The sequence below is a fragment of the Mobula birostris genome, chromosome 21 (assembly GCF_030028105.1).
Source record: "Mobula birostris isolate sMobBir1 chromosome 21, sMobBir1.hap1, whole genome shotgun sequence".
Lineage (NCBI taxonomy): Eukaryota > Metazoa > Chordata > Chondrichthyes > Myliobatiformes > Myliobatidae > Mobula > Mobula birostris.
Genome location: NC_092390.1, coordinates 8,185,862 through 8,206,361, shown reverse-complemented (window position 1 = coordinate 8,206,361; position 20,500 = coordinate 8,185,862). Strand labels below are relative to the sequence as shown.

The following is a 20,500-nucleotide window of genomic DNA, read 5'->3' as shown; positions in this document are numbered from 1 at the left end:
CCCACCTCGGCCCCCTCACTTCCCGTACCCCCGCAGGACCCAGCTGTCCCTCCTCTCCCGTACCCACCCACCTTGCCCTCCTCGCTTCGCTAGGATCTCTATCTTGCCTACCTTTTAAAGACAGTCCTCCATTAATCCACACCAGTAGCCCCGTAAAGTGGTGGTAGCAACTGCTTGAGGAGTGCCCATGGCCGAAGCGGGGGCAGCCAACTCCGGACGCGACCGAACGAAAGGGACCGACCCGCCACGGTTCCAATCACTCCGTCTCTCCGCTAACCGCGGCGGTCCTAAACCCGCCTACTTAGCCGCAATCATTGGTCCAAACGGGCCATCGGCCTCTGACAGTTTCGCCGATTATTGGTCAGGACTACCTGTCACTCAGACAACGCCACGCCACCAATTCCCGCTCCCACACACGCGTACTGGCGTCAGTTCTGGACGGCCGACGCGCGCGCTGCCGTCACAGCGTGGGGGCGCGCTCATACTTTGATTGACAGTTAGTGCAAACGTGGCGGTCAAGGGAATTTAGGAAAACGGGATGCAGGCGATCGAAGGATTAGTAAAAATGCGGTTTGTAATGAAGTTGAAAAGGAACGAAACCGTTGTTTTATATTCTTGGGAAATATATTTTCCGCATTCTTTAATCTTAAACAAAAGAAATAAAAGCGTTGGCTTACAACTACTGAATAGCTGAAATTCAATGAGAATTGTTCCTGTAATAAAAAAACGATTTGCTTTTATATAAACACCAGAGATTCTGCAGTTGCTGGAAATTAAGCAACAAACACAAAATGCTGAAGGAACAGAACAGGTCGGGCAGCAACTACGGAAGTCACGTTAGCATCACTCAGGTTTAAAGGGCCTCGGGCCGTAAAGTCGTCTGTTTGTTCCCTTCCGTTGATGCTACCTGACTTACCGAGCATGTCTTTAATACTTTGCATGTCTTGCTTTAATATAGCGTAGTTCACGAAGTCCCAAAGCTACATACAGCTAAATACTTCTGTACAGCAGCCGATGATGAGTGGGAGAAAGCAGATCACTGTACAGGTGATGCCTAATTATGTCAAAGATTGATCTCCAATTCCATTACACTTAGGTCATAGCGACATTAAAATGGCTGAGCAGCGTAACGCTGAAAACCGTGGGAAGTTTGCCTATCCCTTCAGTTAGAATGTTGTCTGACGATCTTATAAATGAAACTGTGGAATTTCGATTCGCTGTTGGGAATACCTGAGTTGCTATAGAAACTTGTGTAACAAAAAGTATCTTTCTTAGAGACTGCTTCCGGATACGTACCGCTGCTCACTTGCATGTTGCTAAGCAACAGAATATTTTTAACAAGATCATAGGACCATGAGAGAAAAAGATCCAACGTTTAGAGTCGTACAACGCAGAAACAGGCCCATCGGCCCACCATGGAGCTGCTGGCCCGCACGTCTATCATTTGTCTACATTAATTACATGTCCCTCTGTACTTTGCCCTTTCAAATAGCTGCCAGAATGCCTCCGTTCCCGCCTCCACCACCCCCTCTGGCAGATCATAGCAGATTCCAGCTTTTCTGAAGGAGAAATTTTTGAGAGCGAGGACCAGTTCCGCCAGGCAGGGGGAGGGGAACTGTTTGGGTCTGTTGTCGGAGAGCTTCAAGGCCCTCCTGACGGGGGATAGAAGTGTATAGGGACCGGACATCCGTAATGAAAATGAGATAATCGGAGCCATTGCAAAGATCCAGACCATTGACCATTGGCTTACAATTTCCTTTGTTCTGCCTCTCTCCATTCTTGAAGAGTGGAGTGACATTTGCAATTTTCCAGTCTTCCAGAACTATTCCAGAATCCAGTGATTCTTGAAAGATCATTACTAATGCCTCCCCAATCTCTTCAGCCACGTTTTACAGAACCATCTGGTCCAGGTGACTAATCTACCTTCAGACCTTCCAGTCTCCCAAGAACCCTAGAAATTCACTCACTTCCACCCCCGACACTCTCGAACTTCTGATCTACTGCTAGTGTCTTCCACGGTGCACGCTGCCCCTGTAAATCACTCCGGTTCCCACCCCCTTGCCAAATTAGTTTAAACCCTCCCGAACAGCTCTAGAAAACCTGTCCACAGGGATATTGGTCCCCCCTCGGGTTCATATGTAACCTGTCCCTTTTCTACAGGCCGTGCCTGCCCCAGAAGAGATCCCAATGATCCAGCAATCAGAATCCCAGCTCCCTGTACCAGTTCCTCAGCCACGCATTCATCTGCCAAATCACCCTATCCTTTCCCTCACTGACTGGCTGCAGTCCAACTCCAGCGCCGCCTTTTCAACTTCAGCTGTGGACCTAAATGAATTGCCTTACAGACTGTGGAGGGACACTGGAGGACCCAAAGAATACCCACGAATTCCACGGGGGACGTACAGAAGGCGTCGGGATTGAACTCGGAACGCTGACGCTCGGGGCTGTTACAGAATCGCGCTGACCGCTACACCGCCATGGGGTCCCAGCTGTAACAAGCAGTGAGAGGCAGGGTTGGTGCAAAGGCCTCGGCTTTAACTATTTACTCAAATAATTTGATGAAAGTGACGAGGGTTTGATTAATACGTTTGCTGCTGACACTACACCTTAGGTTGCAAACTTTATCATGGAGAGAATTTACAGCAACAGTCTGCGGGAAGAACTCAGCGGGTCATGCAGACCTGTTGGAGGAAAGTAATTGTCGGCCGTTTCAGGTCAAAATTCTGCATCAGGAATGAGGCCGGAGACGTGAGAAGGCCAGCAAAAACTCCATATTTACAACTGTGTGTGTTGCTCAGGATTTCCGGTACTGTATCTGCAGAATCTCTTGTGTTTATGAACTGAACTGTGTGAATCAGAGTCAGAATGAGCTTTATTATCACTGATATACACTCACTGGGGGGGCTTTATCAAGGGTTCAAAGGTTCACTTATTATCAAAGTGTGTATCCATATCCAACTCTGAGATTTGTCTTCTCCAGATAGCCATGAAACAAAGGAAGGACATGAAAGTTGTTCAGAGAGAATCATCAAACCCACGCCCCACCCGCACAAAAAAAGAACGGCATGCCGATCATCACCCCCACCTCTGCACAAAATAGAGCAAGAATGTTGGCTCCAACCCTCCCCTCCCTGCACAAAAAAACAACAAGAACAACAACCCCTAAACCCTTCCTCTCGCACAACCAAATGGAAAAGGAATGGGTGAAAAACACAGATCATAAAAATGATGAGACTGAAAAGGCTACAGTCCATAAGCACAGTTGTCCCATCCATTAACGTAGAACCACAGTGGCATCCTCCGACATCGCCGCAAGGAGAGACACCACATGAGGGTAGAGGCCTAGTCGTCCACCTCAGCGATAGGCCGCTCACACAATCCTTCTCCAATGGCAATCAACAGGACGGCAGTTGGCGCTGGGCTCTCGCTCGTCTTCTGCATTTGCCTCGATGTCTCAATCTTCCTCAACCCTTTAATTGGTGAATAATGGACACTTTAGATTAGATTAGATTCAACTTTATTGTCATTGTGCCGAGTACAGATACAAAGCCAATGAAATGCAGTTAGCATCTGACCAGAAGTGCAAAAGAATAGTGTTATTTACACAATAACTGCGAATAAAAAGTAAGTGCTACAGCACACAAACCTAAAAGTACTGAGACAGTACAATATGGGTGTAATACTGCTTAGTGCTGTGATGTGAGGTTCAGCAGTGTCACAGCCTCAGGGAAGAAGCTCTTCCTGTGCCTGCTGGTGCAGGAGCAGAGGCTCCTGTAGTGCCTACCGGATGGGAGGAGAGTAAAAAGTCCATGGTTAGGGTGAGGTGCATCCTTGATAATGCTTTTCACCCTGCCCAGGCAGCGTTTATGGTAGATGTTCTCAATGGTGGGCAATTGGGTGCCAATAATCCGCTGGGCAGTTTTCACCACCCGCTGGAGTGCTTTGTGGTCCGATACGGGACAATTGCCATACCACACTGCGATGCAGTTGGTGAGTATGCTCTCAATGGTACAGCGGTAAAAGTCCGTCAGTATCTTGGGACAGAGGTGAGCTTTCTTGATGCTCTGCAGGAAATAAAGGCGCTGTTGCACCTTTTTGACCAGGATGGAGGAGTTGAGGGACGAGGTGAGATCCTCGGAATTGTGGACATCAAAGAATTTGAAGCTTGATACACGCTCCACTATAGCTCTGTTGATGTAGATGGGGATGTGAGTGTGGCTCCTAGCATGCCTGAAGTCCACAATGATCTCCTTGGTCTTCTGGGTGTTAAGAGCCAGGTTGTTGTTGGCACACGACATGGTCAGATGCTGGACCTCGTCCCTGTAGGCCAGCTTGAAAGTGGCGAAATTGGGTCAAACACTGTCTCTAAGCTTCTTCACATCAGTACATTTATCAGGTACCTCCTGTACACTCGTGATCTTCCTTTGCTGTAGCCCATCCATTTCAAGGTTCGATGTGTTACATGTTCAGGGATGCTCTTCTGCACACCACTGTTGTAATGTGTGGTTATCTGAGCTGCTGTCTGCCTTCTTGTCCCAGTCTGGCCATTCTCCTCTGACTTCCCTCGTTAACAACACGAGTTCACCACAGAACTGCCGCTCACTGGAATTTTATTTTTGGTTTTTTGCACCATTATCTGTGAACTATAGAGATGGTTATGCATGAAAATCTTAGGAGACCAGCAGTTTCTGAGATACTCAAACCACCCCATCTGGCACCAACAATCATTTCACAGTCAAAGTCACTTAAATCACACTTCTTCCCCATTCTGATGTTTGGCCTGAACAACAACTGAACCTCTCGACCATGTCTGCATGTTTTTATGCATTGAGATGCTGCCACATGATTGGCTGTTTAGATATTTGCATTAATGAGCGGGTGCACCTAATGAAATGCTTACTGAAAGTATGTTGTTTTGTGGCAGCAGTGCAGTGAAGTACATGAATATACTAGACATTACAAAGCTAAATGTATTAAAAATAAATAAATAATGCAAAAAGCGAGCAAAACTAGTGAGATAATGTTTATGGATTCATGGACCATTCAGAAATCTGATGGTGGAGGGGAAGAAGCTGTAACAAAAACATTGAGTGTGTGGCTTCAGGCTCCTGTCCCTCCTCCCTGATGGTAGCAATGAGAAGAGGGTGTGTCCTGGGTGGTGAGCTTCCTTAATGATGACTGCTGCCTTTTTGAGGCATTGCCTCAAAGCAAAGTTTTCCAAGTTTTTCGTTAGGTGTTCGAACAATAAACCAATTTAATAATTTATTGTTTCTACCCAATCAACTCACTTCAGAATTTGATATGTTTACGTGGTTTAATCTCTCAGTTTTCTAACCTCTACAGAGTATGAGGTCTATCCCATTATTCCTTCCTCATTGGGCAAGCCCACCATCCCTAGAAACAAAATAGGAAATACCTGTGAGCTGCCTCTGGAGATAGAGACAGTGAGAAACTCATGAATTTCATCCACTTTGCCTCCAACTTCCACCCGGCCCTCAAATTTACCTGGTTCATTTCTGAAACTTCCCCTCCCTTTCTCGATCTCACTGTCTCTATCTCCAGAGACATCTTATCCATCGATGTCTATTATAAACCAACGGACTCTCGCAGCTACCTTGTCCCACCCTGTTACTTGTAAAAACGCCATCCCCTTCTCTCAATTCCTCCATCTTCATCACATCTGCTCTCAGGATGAGGTTTTTCATTTTAGAACGAAGGAGATGTCCTCCTTCTTCAAAGAAAGGGGCTTCCCTTCCTCCACCATCAACGCTGCCCTCAACTGCATCTCATCCATTTCATGCACGTCTGCTCTTACCTCATCCTCCTGCCACCCTCCCAGGGATAGGGTTCCTCTTGTCCTCACCTACCACCCCACCAGCCTCCACGTCCAACACATAATTCTCCGAAACTTCCGCCACCTTCCACTGGATCCGACCACCAAACACATCTTTCCCTGCCCTCCCTGCCCCCACCACTGTCTGCTTTCCGCAGGGATCACTCCATACATGACTCCCTTGTCCATTCATCCCTCCCCACTGATCTCCCTCCTGGCACTTATCCTTGCAAGTAGAATTAGTGCTATACTGCCCCCACACCTCCACCCTCACTACCATTCAGGGCCCCAAACAATCCTTCCAGGTGAGGCGACACTTCACTTGTGAGTCTTTTGGGGTCATCTACTGTGTTTGGTGCTCCTGGAGGGTGGGTGTGGCCTTCTGTATATCAGTGAGACCTGACGTAGATTGGGGGAACCACATCACTGAGCATCTATGCTCTGACCATCAGAACAAGTGGGATCTCCCAGTGGCCACCCATTTTTAATTCCACTTCCCATTCCCATTCTGATATGTCTATCCATGGTCTCCTCCACTGTCGTGATGAGGCCACACTTAGGTTGGAGGAACAACACCTTATCTTCCATTTGGGTAGCCTCCAACGTGATGGCAAGAACATCGATATCTCAAACTTCCAGTAATGCCTCCCCCCTCATTCACCATTTCCCACCCCCCTTTCCCTCTCTCATGTTATGTCCTTGCCCACCCATCATCTCCCTCTGGTGCTCCTCCCCTTCCCCCTTTAATTCCTTCCATGGCCTTCTGTCTCTTTCACCAGTCAACTTCCTAGCTCTTTGCTTCATCCCTCCCCCTCCAGGTTTCACCTATCACCCAGTGTTTCCCTCTCCCCTCCCCCACCTTTCAAATCTACTCCTCAGCTTTTTTTCTCCAGTCCTGCCGAAGGGTTTCGGCCCGAAATACCAACTGTACTTTTTTCCATAGATGCTGCCTGGTCTGCTGAGTTCCTCCAGCATCTTGTGTGTGTGGCTTGGATTTCCAGCATCTGCAGATTTTCTCTTGTTTGAAATTTCCTCCCCCCGCCATCCCCCGCTCTGATCTTTCACTTCTTCCCTCCTGCCTATTACTTCCCCTGGGTCTCTTCATTGGTGAGTCTGGTGTTTGAGTCCCAGTGTTTGGGCCTGGTGTTCAAGGCCCAGTGCTTGGTGATCAGTGATCAATACTGAAGATTGATCGGAAGTCTGGAAGTTGAGTCCTAGTGGCTGGAACTTCGAGTCTGCACATCTCTGTGAGCCTGCTGGTGAAGTTGAAGCCCAATGTCTGCAAGCAGAAGCCTGTGCAGTGGTTGTAGGCCTGTGTAGAAGGATGGGCTGGAGAAACGGGGCTTGCTTTGATGTTATGATTTTGATGCTTGTGGTGTTCTGTGTCGTTCTGAACATTGTGAATGCGCGATGTTGGTGCTGGAATGGGTGGCAACACTTGCGGGCTGCCCTCACACATCCTCGGGTTGTGTTGTGTTGGTTGTTAACGCAAACAACACATGATTACATCATCTTTTTCAATGTACATGTGATAAATAAAGGTAAATATTGAACCTTACAAGGGTTTTAGACTATTGCTTGACCACTATCTACCTTTGTGGCCAGGAAAGAACCTAGAACACTCAGTGTAGCACAGAAACAGACCATTTGGCCCACAAAGTCTGTGCTGACCATAATGCAAGATTAAACCTATCTGCCTGCACATGGTCCATATCCCTCCAGTCCTTGTCTGTTCAGTGCCGCTACTGTGTCTGCTACGGTACAGTAGCACTGTGGTTAATGCAACAATATTACAGTGCCCATGGTAGGAAGACTGGCATTCAGTTCCTGCTGCGTCTGTTAGGAGTTTGTACGTCCTCCCCGTGACTGCAGGGTTTCCTCCAGGTGCTCTGGTTTCCTCCCACAGTGGTGAGGCATACTGGCTGGTAGGTTAATTGGTCATTGTAAATTGTTCCAATATTAGGCTGGGGTTAAACTGGGGGATTGATGGGCGGCACCGCTCGGAGGGGCCTATTCCACGCTGTGTGTCGATAGGTTAAAAATAATTGTGGGCCTGCTATGTTAGCGCTGGAAGCCTGGCGACGCTTGCGGGCTGCCCCCACACAATCCTCGCTGATCTGATTTGATACAAACGAGGTATTTCTCTGTATGTTTTGACGTCGGCAAGATATATAAAGTTAAACTTTGTATCCTAGAGGGTGCAGCCACCAGATACATCCAGAACAGAGGTAGATTTGCAGATACCAGCTGGATCGAGGTGTGTGGAATTAGTACAGAACAAGGTGGCTGTATCTAAGGCAGAGGTTGGTGGGTTCTTGGTTAGTCAGGGTGTGAAGGTTTACCGGGAGATGGATTAGCCACGATGGGCCGAATGACCTAAATTCTGCTCCTATGTCGTTAGGTGGAAGATCAAACAAGGTCTTACGGAATGCTGTGCTGGACACGAGGGGCCGAACGGCCTTCTGCTATTACCCTCGATCTCGTCCGGCTGGGCGTGGGATCTTCCTGTGCACAAAGCGGACGTCGCCTCTCAGGCGAGATCACATTTCAGCAATTTCCCCGTTGATTCGGAACTGCGGTGTTATTTTACTGAACTCCAGTCTCGGCCTGAAACGTCGACTGTACCTCTTCCTAGAGATGCTGCCTGGCCTGCTGCGTTCACCAGCAACTTTGATGTGTGTTGCTGTGTTATTTTACCGTTGCATTAAATTTTAAAAAAAGCACTAGAAAGCTTGTCTCCACTTTCCCTTGTCCTTTTACTTCGCCCGAAATCTTCCCTCCCTAACATTCCCCAGTCCCTTCACTCTTGTTCCACCTACCCTCCCTGCCTTGTTTTCTCCTCCCAGCTCCGCCTGGTTACAGCGTCACGGCAACGATTACGACGGACCGCCAGTCTGGCCGGAGAGCCGGCGTGTGAAGCAGGTGCTGGGAGACGGCACTCGCCTCTCCCTCCGGCGGCCGGCGGCACGTCCCCCGCAACCATTACCACTCTAGCCGAGCGGAAACACCCAGGTAAGTTCAGTTCAGTTTCCGCTCCATTACTAACTGCTTTTAACATAAACAACCTCCTTTATTCGAAGAAGTCACTGAACGGAGTGGGTTGATATTAATTCAGTTAGTACACAGAGGGCTGCATTAAGAACGCAGTCAGGTGTGGAGAGGACGTTTTTGTATCGGCAACTTCCCCCAAATTATCATGATCCTTTCGTATTCATTGAAGAAATCCGTAAACCAGCCTTTGAGTTCCCAAGAGCCGCCAGCCATTTCTTGGCAAACGGATGCGGTATAATCATTTGAAGTTCTCGTGGAAGAGTACAGCACACGAACTCAATGCTGTGCCGGACCAAGTAAACTAGTAATCAAATAAAAAGGCAACTAAATTAATTTCTTCTGTTTACACAATGTCCACATCCTTGCATTCTCCTCATATTCATGCGGCGATCTGAACGGCTCTTCAAAAGTCCCGAATGTTTCTGTCTGTACCATCACCTCAGGCACCCACGCTTTCTGCGTAAAAAAAACGCCTCTCACATCTCCTCTGAAATTTCCCCCTCTTACCTTAAGTGCACGCCCTCAGGTATTAGAAACGACATACCTGAGAGGTCAGGTAACAGAGCGCTAACCTGTTGCCAGAAACACGATGCGTTTGAAGGTCGCAATTGTTCTGACTCAGCATTGCGTCAGGGCAGTCATTCACAATCACTGAGTTCGTGGGGAGAGAGTGAAATTTATTTTCCCGAGTTGCGGTCTTTAATTCTACTTTGATTTATTGTTTGCGGTTCTCTGCATTTATCCGGTTCTAACTCATTGTTTTGACCATAAGTCATAGGGGTAGAATCAGGCCATTCTGCCCGTCAAGTCTACCCCATGACTGATTCATTTCCCTCAACCCCATTCTCCTGCCTTTTCCCCGTAACCTTTGACGCCCTGACTAAATGAGAATCTATCCACCTCCATTTTAAATATACCAACCGATTCGGCTTCCACAGTCCCCTGCGGCAACGAATTCCAGAGATTCGCCACCGGCTAGCTAAAGACGTTTCTTCCCATCTCTGTTCTGAAGAGACCTCCTTGTATTCTGAAGCTATGCACTCCGGTCCTAGACTCTCCCACAGCTTTATCCTTCATTATGTGCCTTGTCATATGACGTGGGTGATCTTGGTCTTTTCATGACCTGTTATGGGGGGGGGCGCATTGCTGGCGAACCCAAATGCAAGACACAGACACTGAAGTACTAGGAACAGGACAGGGTTTATCAAGAAAGCAAGGTGAGTCAGGAAGAAACGACGCTGGACATGGACACAGGCCCCAGACTGTCACATTGGCAGAGACATTGGGAGCAAGGTTGGACCCAAATGCAAGACACATCTTGTGAGGTTACTTAGGTTTAGTTTATTGTTCGATACCAGGAGAGCTAGGCAGGAGCAGGAGTAGCGAACTGGGCAAGGACTCAGGACTACTACTAGGCTGGGACTAGGGTCTGGTCCAGGACTCGGAATTGAGTCCCAGAACTAGAGGAGACATGAAGAGGCTAGGGTATGGACTCCAAGCCCAAGACTGGGCAAAGACCCCAGAACCAGGCAAGGACATGACATGGGCTGGGGAGAGGAGCAACATGGAAAACAGAGCCTCAGTCTTGGGAGAGCAGGTACATGGAACCATGGACATATACACAGAACACAGAGTCGGGACCCCTCCTTGGGTACAGGACATAGGGCCGGGACTCATGACCCTCCGCGGGGCAATGGCAAGATGGCCTGACTTACCCCACGGAGATCAAGACAAGACAAGACACGACAAGACAAGACAAGACCAACACGAATGAACACCAGACAGTACCTATCTAGCTCCAGTGATGGAACTAGACCGAAGTGCAGGTGGGGGCTGCAGACAAGGGCTAGAAGTGAGAGGGGCAGAAAAGGGATTCAGACAGGGGGGATAGGACAGGAATCACAGACTGCCAGGGCCAGGACTTGACTCGAAACTTGGAAGCCGCCAGGACTACGACTTGACTTGGAACTTGAATGCCGCCGGAGCCAGGACTTGACTTGGAACTTGGATGCCGCCGGAGCCAGGACTTGACTTGGAACCTCCGGGTAGTGGCGAGCTCTCGACTCGGCCCGGGAACAGTAGACAGTGGTTCTTGATTCCCTCCGGCGGGTTAACTGATGGACCCACCTTGATGAGGAACCTTTGCAGGCTCGCTTTGGCGAGGTAACTGGACAGGGTTGCTCCGGTGAGGAAGGGTGAATTACCGGCACTCGCTTCGGCAGAGACTAGGCTTGCTCCGGCCAGATGACATCGGCACACCGTACCTTGGATGACTTTGCAGATGCTCCCGCGCTGAACAGCTGAAAGCCGGAGACTATAAACTACCGGTTCAGCCGAGTGTTAATTGCCTCTAATCACCAAAGTCGAGGGACACGGGAAAACAGGGAATCAACGGTCCGGATTGTAACATAAACAAGGTAAATTTAAAGGGACCCCGATCCGGACCATGACACAGATGAGACAAGGACACCGGGCCTGTGCTGGGGCTAAGACTAGGAAAGCGGGACCAGGACAAGGAACTTGGAACTAGGAGTATGGGCTAGGACTCCGAGCCAGAGACTGGACAGGGACCTGGAACCTGGGTCTTGACTTGGGCTTGGACCCCAGATCTAGGCAAGGACAAGGCGTGGCTACAGGACTAGACATGGCTACAGAACTGGAAATGGAACCCCTGTACAGGACGAGGCACATGAACAGGATGAGAACATAAAGCCTTGACTTGGACAGGATGAGGTTCTTGGACTAGGCTTAGATAAGATGAGGTTCTTGGATGTGGCTTGGACAAGGGACTCCTGGACAGGATGAGGGAACTCCAGCACAGGACTAGGATTCTCCAGCATCGGGCTGGGTGAGGTACACCTGGGCTGGGTGTGGAACCCCAGGGCAGGATGTGGAACCCCAGGGCAGGATGTGGAACTCCAGGGCAGGACTTGGCTCTTGGACAAGGCTAGGCTTGGACTAGACTAGGCTAGGCAGACAGAGCGTAGGTGCTACACATGCCCTTACACTTCCTCCCTCATCACCATTCAGGGCCCCAGACAGTCCTTCCAAGTGAGATAACACTTCACCTGTGAGTCGGCTGGGGTGATATACTGCATCCGGTGCTCCCGGTGCAGCCTTCTATATATTGGCGAGACCCGATGCAGACTGGGAGACCATTTTGCTGAACACCTACGCTCTGTCCGCCAGAGGAAGCAGGATCTCCCAGTGGCCACACATTTTAATTCCACGTCCCATTCCCATTCTGATATGTCTATCCACGGCCTCCTGTACTGTCGAGATGAAGCCACACTCAGGTTGGAGGAACAACACCTTATATTCCATCTGGGTAGCCTCCAACCTGATGGCATGAACATTGACTTCTCTAACTTCCGTTAATGCCCCTCCTCCCCTTCGTACCCCAGCCCTTATTTATTTATTTATTTATTTATTTATTTCCCCCTTTTTCCCTTCTCTCTCTTTCCCTCTCACAATAACTCCTTGCCTGTTCTCCATCTTTCTCTGGTGCTCCCCTCCCCTTTTCTTTCTCTCTAGGCCTCCTGTCCCATGATCCTCTCATATCCCTTTTGCCAAGCAACTTCCAGCTCTTAGCTTCATCCCTCCCCCTCTTGTCTTCTCCTATCATTTCTGATCTCCCCCTCCCCCTCCCACTTTCAAATCTCTTACTATCTCTTCTTTCAATCAATCCTGACGAAGGGTCTCAGCCCGAAACGTCGACTGTACCTCTTCCTATAGATGCTGCCTGGCCTGCTGCGTTCCACCACATTATGAGGGCATTAGGCAGGAACTAAGAAGCATTAATTGATAATACCTTTTCTTTGGCAAGTCCACATCAGACATGTGGAGGATGTTTAAAGATCAATTGGACAGGGCACAGGAAAGGTGTGTTCCAGTTAGAAGGAAGGACGGGGATGGAAAGATAAGAGAACCCTGGATGTCCAGAGAGGGGATGAGCTTAGAAAAGGAAAAGTATGTAAAGCTTCAGAAGTCAGGATGAAACTGAGCACACGAGGATGAAGAAGCCAGGAGGGGCCATGGAAAGTCCTTGGTGAGTAGGATTGAGGTGAATCCCAAGACATTCTATATGTACATCAAGAGCACGAGGTTAACTAGGGAGAGGGTAGGACCATTCAGGATAAAGAAGTGAACATTTGCTTGGATGTGGAGAATGAGAGTGAGGTCCTTAAAGAGTATTTTGCTTCACCCCTGGTCTCAACTTACCACCATGTACTTCTTCCTCCCCTCCCCCCACCTTCTTACTCTGACTGTTCCTCTTCCTTTCCAGTCCTGATGAAGGGTCTCAGCCCAAAATGTCGACTGTTTCCTCCTTTCTGTAGGTGCTGCCTGACCTGCTGAGTTCCTCCAGCATTTTGTATGTGTCACTTTGGATTTCTAGCATCTACAGATTCTTTTGTGTTTGCTTTACTTCTGTATTTACTAAGGAAAAGGACATGGAGGACCGGGAGATTGGTGTGGAGTGTATATGTATGTTAGGGCATTTAGAGGTCAAGGGGGTAGAAGCGTTGGGCCTCCTAACGAGTATTAAGATGGATAATTCCCTAGGGTATGAGGGTGGCAAGTGATGAGATTGCTGGGGCCTTGATCAGTATCTTCATGTCTTCTCTAGGCACAGGTGAGGTCCCGGAGGACTGGCGAGCGGCTCTATTCAAGAAGGAGACAAGGAAAAATCTTGGAAACTGTAGACTGGTGAGTCTCAGTTGCAGTGAAATTGCTGGAGAAAATGATCTGGGATAGGATGTATGTGTGTTTGGAAACCCATGGTCTAATTAGGGAGAGACAGCAAGTCTGTGTGGGGTAAATCATGTCTTACCAATTTCTTTTGACAGGGTGATGGGAGAGATGATGAGGGTAGGGCAGTGGATGTTGTTAACATGGATTCGAGTAAGGCATTTGACAAAGTCCCTTGTGAGAGGCTAATCCAGAAGATTTAGATAAATTGGGTCTGTGGCAAATTGGCTGTTTGCACTTATTCAAACTGGATGTCTATAATTAGTGGTGTTCTGCAGGGATCTGTACTGGGACTGTTTATGATGTATATGAATGATCTGGATGAAAACGTAGATGGGTGGGTTAGTAAGTTTGCGGATGATACCAAGATTGGTGGAATTGTGGATAGTGTAGAAGACTTATAAAGAATACAGCACGATATTGATCAGTTGCAGATAAGGGCAAAGAATTGGCAGATGGAATTTAACCCAGATAAATATGAGGTGTTGCCCTTCAGTAGGGCAAATGTAAGGAGACAGTACACTGTTCAGGGCAAAATCCTTAACAGTGTTGCTGAGCAGAGAGATCTTGGGATCCAAGTTCATAGCTCCATAAAAGTGGCCACATAGGTCGATAAGGTGGTTAAGAGGCTTATGCAACACTTGCTTTTATTAGTCAAGGCATTGAGTTCAAAAGTCAAGAAGTTGTGTTGCAACTTTATAAACTCTGGTTAGGCCAAGTCTGGAGTATTACATACATTTCTGGTCACCCCACTATAGGAAGGATGTTGAGGCTTTGGAGAGGGTGCAGAAGGGGTTTGTCAGGATGCTGCCTGGTTTAGAGGGCGTGTGCTATCATGAGAGGCTGGATAAACTTGGGTTGTTTTCTCTGGAGCGGTGGGGGCTGAGGGGAGATCTGATCGAGGTTTACAAGATTATGAGAGGCAGTGGACAGAGAATATGTTTCCCAGGTTTGAAATGTCTAATACCAGAGGGCATGCATTGAAGGTGAGTAGGTTCAAGGGGGATGTGAGGGGCAAGTATTTTACTCGGAGAGTCATGAATGTCTGGAATGTTCTGCCTGGTATGGTGGTAGGGGCAAATACAATAGAGGCTTCTAAGAGGCATTTGGATAGGCAAATGGATGTAAGGAAGATGGAGGGATATGGACATGGTGTAGGTAGGAGCGATTAGTGTTTGGGATTTTTGATTTACTTTTTATTTGGTTCAGCATAACATTGTGGGCCGAGTGGCCTGTTCCTGTGCTGTACTGCTGTACATATTCCATGTTTCAATCTCAATGACAAATTATACTAAGTTCAAAGGAGCACACACAAAATGCTGGAGGAACTCAGCAGGCCAGGCAGCATCTGTGGAAAAGAGAAAAAAGTTGATGTTTCAGGCCAAGATCCTTCATCAGGACTGGGAAGAGAAGCATTCAGAGTAAGAAGGTGTGGGGGGGGGAGAGGGAGAGGTACAAGGTGGTAGGGGATAGGTGAAACCGGGAGGGGGAGGGGTGAAGTAAGGAGCTGGGAAGTTGATTGGTGAAAGAGATGAAGGGCTGGAGAAGAGGGAATCTGACAGGAGACCATGGAAGGAAGAGGAGCACCCAAGGGAGGTGATGGACAGGTATGGAGATAAGGTGAGAGAGGGAAACAGGGACGGGGAATGGTGAAAGTGGGAAAGTGGTGGTGGGGGGGGGGAATTACCAGAAGTTAGAGAAATCAGTGTTCATGCCATCAGGTTGGAGGCTACCCTGACGGAATATAAGCTGTTGCTCCTCCAACCTGAGTGTGGCTTCATCATGGCAATAAAGGAGGCCGTGGACTGTCATGTCGGAATGGGAATGGTAAGTAGAATTGAAATGGGTGGCTACCGGGAGATCCCACTTTTTCTGGAGTGCAGGTGCTCAGTGAAGTGGTTTTCCCAATCTACTTTGGGTCTCACCGATATACAGGAGGCCACACCGGGAGCACCGGACACAGTATATGACCTCAACAGACTCACAGGTGAAGTGTTGCTTCACCCGGAGGGACCATTTGGGGCCTGAATGGTAGTGAGGGAGGAGGAGTAGGGGCAGGTGTAGCACTTGTTCTGCTTGCAAGGATAAGTGCCAGGAGGGAGATCAGTGAGGAAGGATGAATGGACAAGGGAGTCACGTAAGGAGCGATCCCTGTGCAAAGTGGTGGGGAGGGAAAGATGTGCTTGGTGGTGGGATCCCTTTGGAGATGTTGGAAGTTTCGGAGAATTATGTGCTGGACACGCAGGCTGGTGGGGTGGTAGGTGAAGACAAGAACCCTATTCCTTGTTGGTGGCAGGAGGATGGGGTGAGGGCAGTGTTGATGGTGGAGGAAGGAAAGCCCCTTTTCTCTGGAGGAGGAGGATATCTCCTTCGTTCTAAAATGAAAGACTTCATCCTGAGAGCAGATGTGGTGAAGCCGGAGGAACTGAGAGAAGGGGATGGCATTTCTACAAGTTGAGAAGAGTTATAGTCCAGGTAGCTGTGGGTTTGTAAAAAATATCAGTAGATAGACTGCCCACAGAGATGGAGACAGAAAGATCGAGAAAGCAGTGGGAGGTGTCAGAAATGGACCAGGTAAATCTGAGGGCAGGGTGGATGTTGGAGCCAAAGTGGCTGAAGTCGACGAGTTCAGCAGGAGTGCAGGAAGCAGAACCAATGTAGTCGTCGATGTAGTGCAGGAAAAGTGCGGGATGGTCACCAGTGTAGGTGTGGAACATAGACTGTTCCACGTAGCCGATGAACAGGCAGGCATAGCTGGGACCCATGTGAGTGTCCATGGTGACATCTTTTGTTTGTAGGAAGAGGGAGGAGCCAAAGGAGAAACTATTGAGAGTGAGGACAAGTTCTGCCAGAGGGAGAAGAATGGTGGCGGAGGGGAACTGGCTGGGGCCAGAAAAAAGCAGAGAGCTTTAAGCCCTCCTGGTGGGGGATGGAGGTGCATAGGGACTGGACATCCATAGTGAAAATAAGATGCACAGGGTTAGGGAACTTGAAATCATTGAAAAGATCATGAGTGTGTGAAGTGTCGTGGATGTAGGTAGGAAGGAACTGAACCAGGGGGAATAAAACAGAGTCGAGGTCTGTAGATATGAGTTCAGTGGAGCAGAAACAATGAGTCTACCTGGACAAATGGGTTTGTGGATCTTGGGTGGGAGGTGCAAACGGGATTACGGGGTGTGGGAACTATGAGATTGGTGGCAGTGGATGGGAGGTCCCCAGAGTCAGTAAAGTCAGTGATGGTGTGGGAGACAATGGCCTGGTGTTCCTTAGTGGGATCCTGTTGGAGAGATAAGTAAGGGGAGGTGTCTAAGAGTTGTCGACATGCCTCAGCAAGGTAGAGGTCAGTCCGCCAGACTACTACAGCACCTCCTTATCTGAGGGTTTGATGGTGAGGTTAGGTCTAATCTCATGGTTGTTATAATAAATTTCCTCTTCCTGTCTATCATCCACATCCCTCAACGGAGAGGGAGACGGGACATAGAACCGGGGTGAGGGAGATGGGACATAGAACCGGGGTGAGGGAGACGGCCCGTGGAGCCAAGGTGAGGGAGACGGGACATAGAACCGGGGTGAGGGAGATGGGACATAGAACCAGGGAGAGGGAGACGGGACATAGAACCGGGGTGAGGAAGATGGCCCGTGGAGCTGAGGTGAGGGAGACGGGACATAGAACCGGGGTGAGGGAGACGGCCCGTGGAGCTGAGGTGAGGGAGACGGGACATAGAACCAGGGAGAGGGAGACGGGACATAGAACCGGGGTGAGGAAGATGGCCCGTGGAGCTGAGGTGAGGGAGACGGGACATAGAACCGGGGTGAGGGAGATGGCCCGTGGAGCTGAGGTGAGGGAGATGGGACATAGAACCGGGGTGAGGGAGACGGGACATAGAACTGGGGTGAGGGAGATGGGATATAGAACCGGGGTGAGGGAGACGGCCCGTGGAGCCAAGGTGAGGGAGACGGGATATAGAACCGGAGTGAGGGAGACGGGACATAGAACCGGGGTGAGGGAGACGGGACATAGAACCGGGGAGAGGGAAACGGGACATAGAACCGGGGTGAGGGAGATGGGCCGTGGAACTGGGGAGAGGGAGATGGGATATAGAACCGGGGAGAGGGAGACGGGACATAGAACCGGGGTGAGGGAGACAGGATATTGAACCGGGAGAGGGAGACGGGATATAGAACTGGGATGAGGGAGACGGGATATAGAACCGGGGTGAGGGAGATGGGCCGTGGAATTAGGGGAGGATGGTGACTGAGACCCACTTAGTTGAAGGAAACGATGAAGTTTGTGGGGAAGAATAAATAGTGTTCCTTTCCTTCCGCAGCCCGCCGGAAGTTGGTGTCAGTGTCAGCGGAGAATAGCAACAGCACCCTCCGTTATGCACTAAGCTGGCAACAGAGAGACAGCTGCATCCAAGCATGTACCCAGTGGCTGGCCCCTACGGGCCCCCTGGCCCCTGGAGGGCCACCATGCTCACCGATCCCTTTGTGCTGCCTCCTATCCAGATGCACAACTTCTCCAGTCGGCCGCTGACCATAGTCATGACCGATGCGAACGCTGAGCGTGAAGGAGCCGGGAACTATACTGAGTACCATCACTTCTATGGAGTTCCCTACGTCCCTCCATTCTGGTTCCCAACACCGGCAAACCCAGCTCCCTACCAGTACCCACCCTGTTATCCATACGGTGCCTACTTGGCCCAGCAGCCAGCCCTGGGCTCAGGGGCCTGGCCTGAAGGCTCCAACCTGAGGGGTAACCTGCAGTGGGGCAAGCTAGAGCAGACGTACGGCCCCCGGAGGGAAGTGCCTGACTTCCTGCATGACGAGCTGCGGCGAGTGTATGGCACTTACCCCAAAACGTTTGTCAGCATCACCTACCAGAACGGGGAGTACCTGGTGAGGGCAGAGCCCCGCGTCGCAGAGCAGAAGTACAAGGTGGAAAAGAAGATCATCCGGAGACCGCCCACGCCCAGTGACGATGAGAGCGAGGCGTCCGAAAAGCAGCAGAGGAAGTCCAGGCGCTAAAGCTCATCGCGGAAGGCACTGGTCGAACAGGGGATACTGTTGTGGCGGGACTTGATCGTCAAGATAAAGATTAACTTTTATTTGTCACGCACATCGAAACAAACAGTGAAACGCATCGTTTGTGTCAACGACCAACGCAGTCCGAGGACGTGCTGGGGACAGCCCACAAGTGTGACCGTGCTTCCAGCACCAACACAGCACGGTCACAGCTCACTACCCCAAGCCCTAACGCCTACATCTTTGGAGTGTGCGAGGCAGCCCCCGTGGTCACGGGAAGGACATACAAACTCCTGACAGCCGGTGGTGAGAATTGAACCCCGATCGGCGGTCGTTATAAAGTGGTTACGCTAACCGGTACGTTACTGAGCCAGCCTCTGTTCGCATTCGAGCTAACACACCAACGTGACAGTACCGTACAGTAACAACGAGCACACAGCGTCATGGGAAGATGCCAGGAACCCCCAGCCTGCCCGTCCACTTGGTCCAAGCAGGGCGTGGCATCTTGACGTGCGATGGAGAAGCACGTTTTCTAATGCGGATAGACCGGCTGTCTTCGGGAGCTGATTGCGTTCCATTTTCACAGGTCGTTCCAAAGACAAGCCGAACTCTGCCACGCGGTGATCACTTGCTGTGCTGACCACACTGCGGTGTAGTCTGGAACGGGATCAGAAGCTGATGAGAAACTCCCATCACCAAAAGTGACCAGAAATTCCGCTGTTCGTTTTCCTTTTCGAAAGCTAGTTACAGTATCGCAGGAAAACAGTAGTACAGCACTTCACAGTACACACTGTTTACAGTTTCAAGTTACAACGTGGTCGTTACACACTCGGACCGCTGAGGAGCCCGCCAACACTGGACAGGCCCCGGTACAGACAAAAGAACATCTGCAGATGCTGGAAATCCAAGCAACACACAAAACGCTGGCAGCGTCTATGGAAAAGAGGACAGTCGACGTTTCAGGCCGAGATCCCTCGGCAGGACTGGAAAGAAAAAAGCTGAGGAGTAAATTTAAAAGGTGGGGAAGGAGAGGGAGAAGCACAAGGTGATGGGTGAAATTGGGGGGAGGAGGGATGAAGTAAAGAGCTGGGAAGTTGATTGGTGAAAGAGATACAGGCCTGGAGAAGGGGGAGTCTGATAGGAGAGAACAGAAGGCCTTGGAAGAAAGGAAAGTGGGGGGGGGGGGAAGCATCAGAGGGAGGGGATGGGCAGGCAAGGAGATGTGATAAGGTGAGAGAGGGAAAAGGTGAAGGAGAAACTTCCACCATCTCCAATGGGATCCCACTACCAAGCACATCTTTCCCTCCCCTACCCCCGCCACTTTCCAGAGGGATCGCTCCCTACATGACTCCCTTGTCCATTCATCCCTCCCCACTGATCCTCCTGGCACTTATCCTTGCAAGCTGAACACCCCCTCCCTCACTACCATTCAGAGTCCCAAACAGTCCTTCCAGGTGAGGCGACACTTCACCTGTGAGTCTGTTGGGGTCATATACTGTGTTCAGTGCTCCCAGTGTGGCCTCTGGTGTATCGGTGAGACCCAACGTAGATTGGGAGACTGTCGCGATGAGGCCACACTCAGGTTGGAGGAACAACACCTTATATTCCGTCTGGGTAGCCTCCAACCTGATGACATGAACATCGGTTTCTCAAATTTCAGATAATGGCCCCCTTCCGCCCTCTCTTTCACCATTTCCCATCCCCTTCCTTTTCCCTCTCTCAGCTTATCTCCTTGCCTGCCCATCACCTCCCTCTGGTGTTCCCCCCTGCCTTTTCTTTCTTCCTTGTCCTTCTGTTCTCTCCTGTTAGATTTCCCCCTTCTCCAGGCCTGTATCTCTTTCA

The 20,500-nt window shown here is 49.8% G+C and overlaps 2 protein-coding genes across 4 annotated transcripts in view; one reads left to right on the top strand and one right to left on the bottom strand.

Annotated features, from left to right (window-relative positions):
- Positions 1-292, bottom strand: part of mfsd13a (major facilitator superfamily domain containing 13A) — a 42,706-nt gene extending 42,414 nt beyond the window's left edge. For both annotated transcript variants that reach the window (XM_072238905.1, XM_072238904.1), the window contains exon 1: positions 112-292. The gene's annotated coding sequence lies outside the window, so the exon portion shown is untranslated. The remainder of the gene's footprint in view (positions 1-111) is intronic.
- An 8,429-nt stretch (positions 293-8,721) lies between these two features.
- On the top strand, positions 8,722-19,703 carry LOC140185883 (uncharacterized). Of its 2 annotated transcripts, XM_072239684.1 has the most exons (3): positions 8,722-8,845; positions 13,512-13,591; positions 17,962-19,703. In XM_072239684.1, the coding sequence occupies exon 3, from the start codon at positions 18,056-18,058 to the stop codon at positions 18,659-18,661; it is 606 nt and encodes a 201-aa protein (XP_072095785.1). In that variant the 5' UTR covers positions 8,722-8,845; positions 13,512-13,591; positions 17,962-18,055; the 3' UTR covers positions 18,662-19,703. The 2 variants fall into 2 exon arrangements, with proteins under 2 accessions (XP_072095785.1, XP_072095786.1); XM_072239685.1 differs by lacking the exon at positions 13,512-13,591.
- The last annotated feature ends 797 nt before the right edge of the window (positions 19,704-20,500 follow it).

What these genes read in the sequence shown, in the direction of transcription:
- LOC140185883 (XM_072239685.1), top strand. Translation starts at nt 18,056, where the DNA reads ATGTACCCAGTGGCTGGCCCCTACGGGCCCCCTGGCCCCTGGAGGGCC.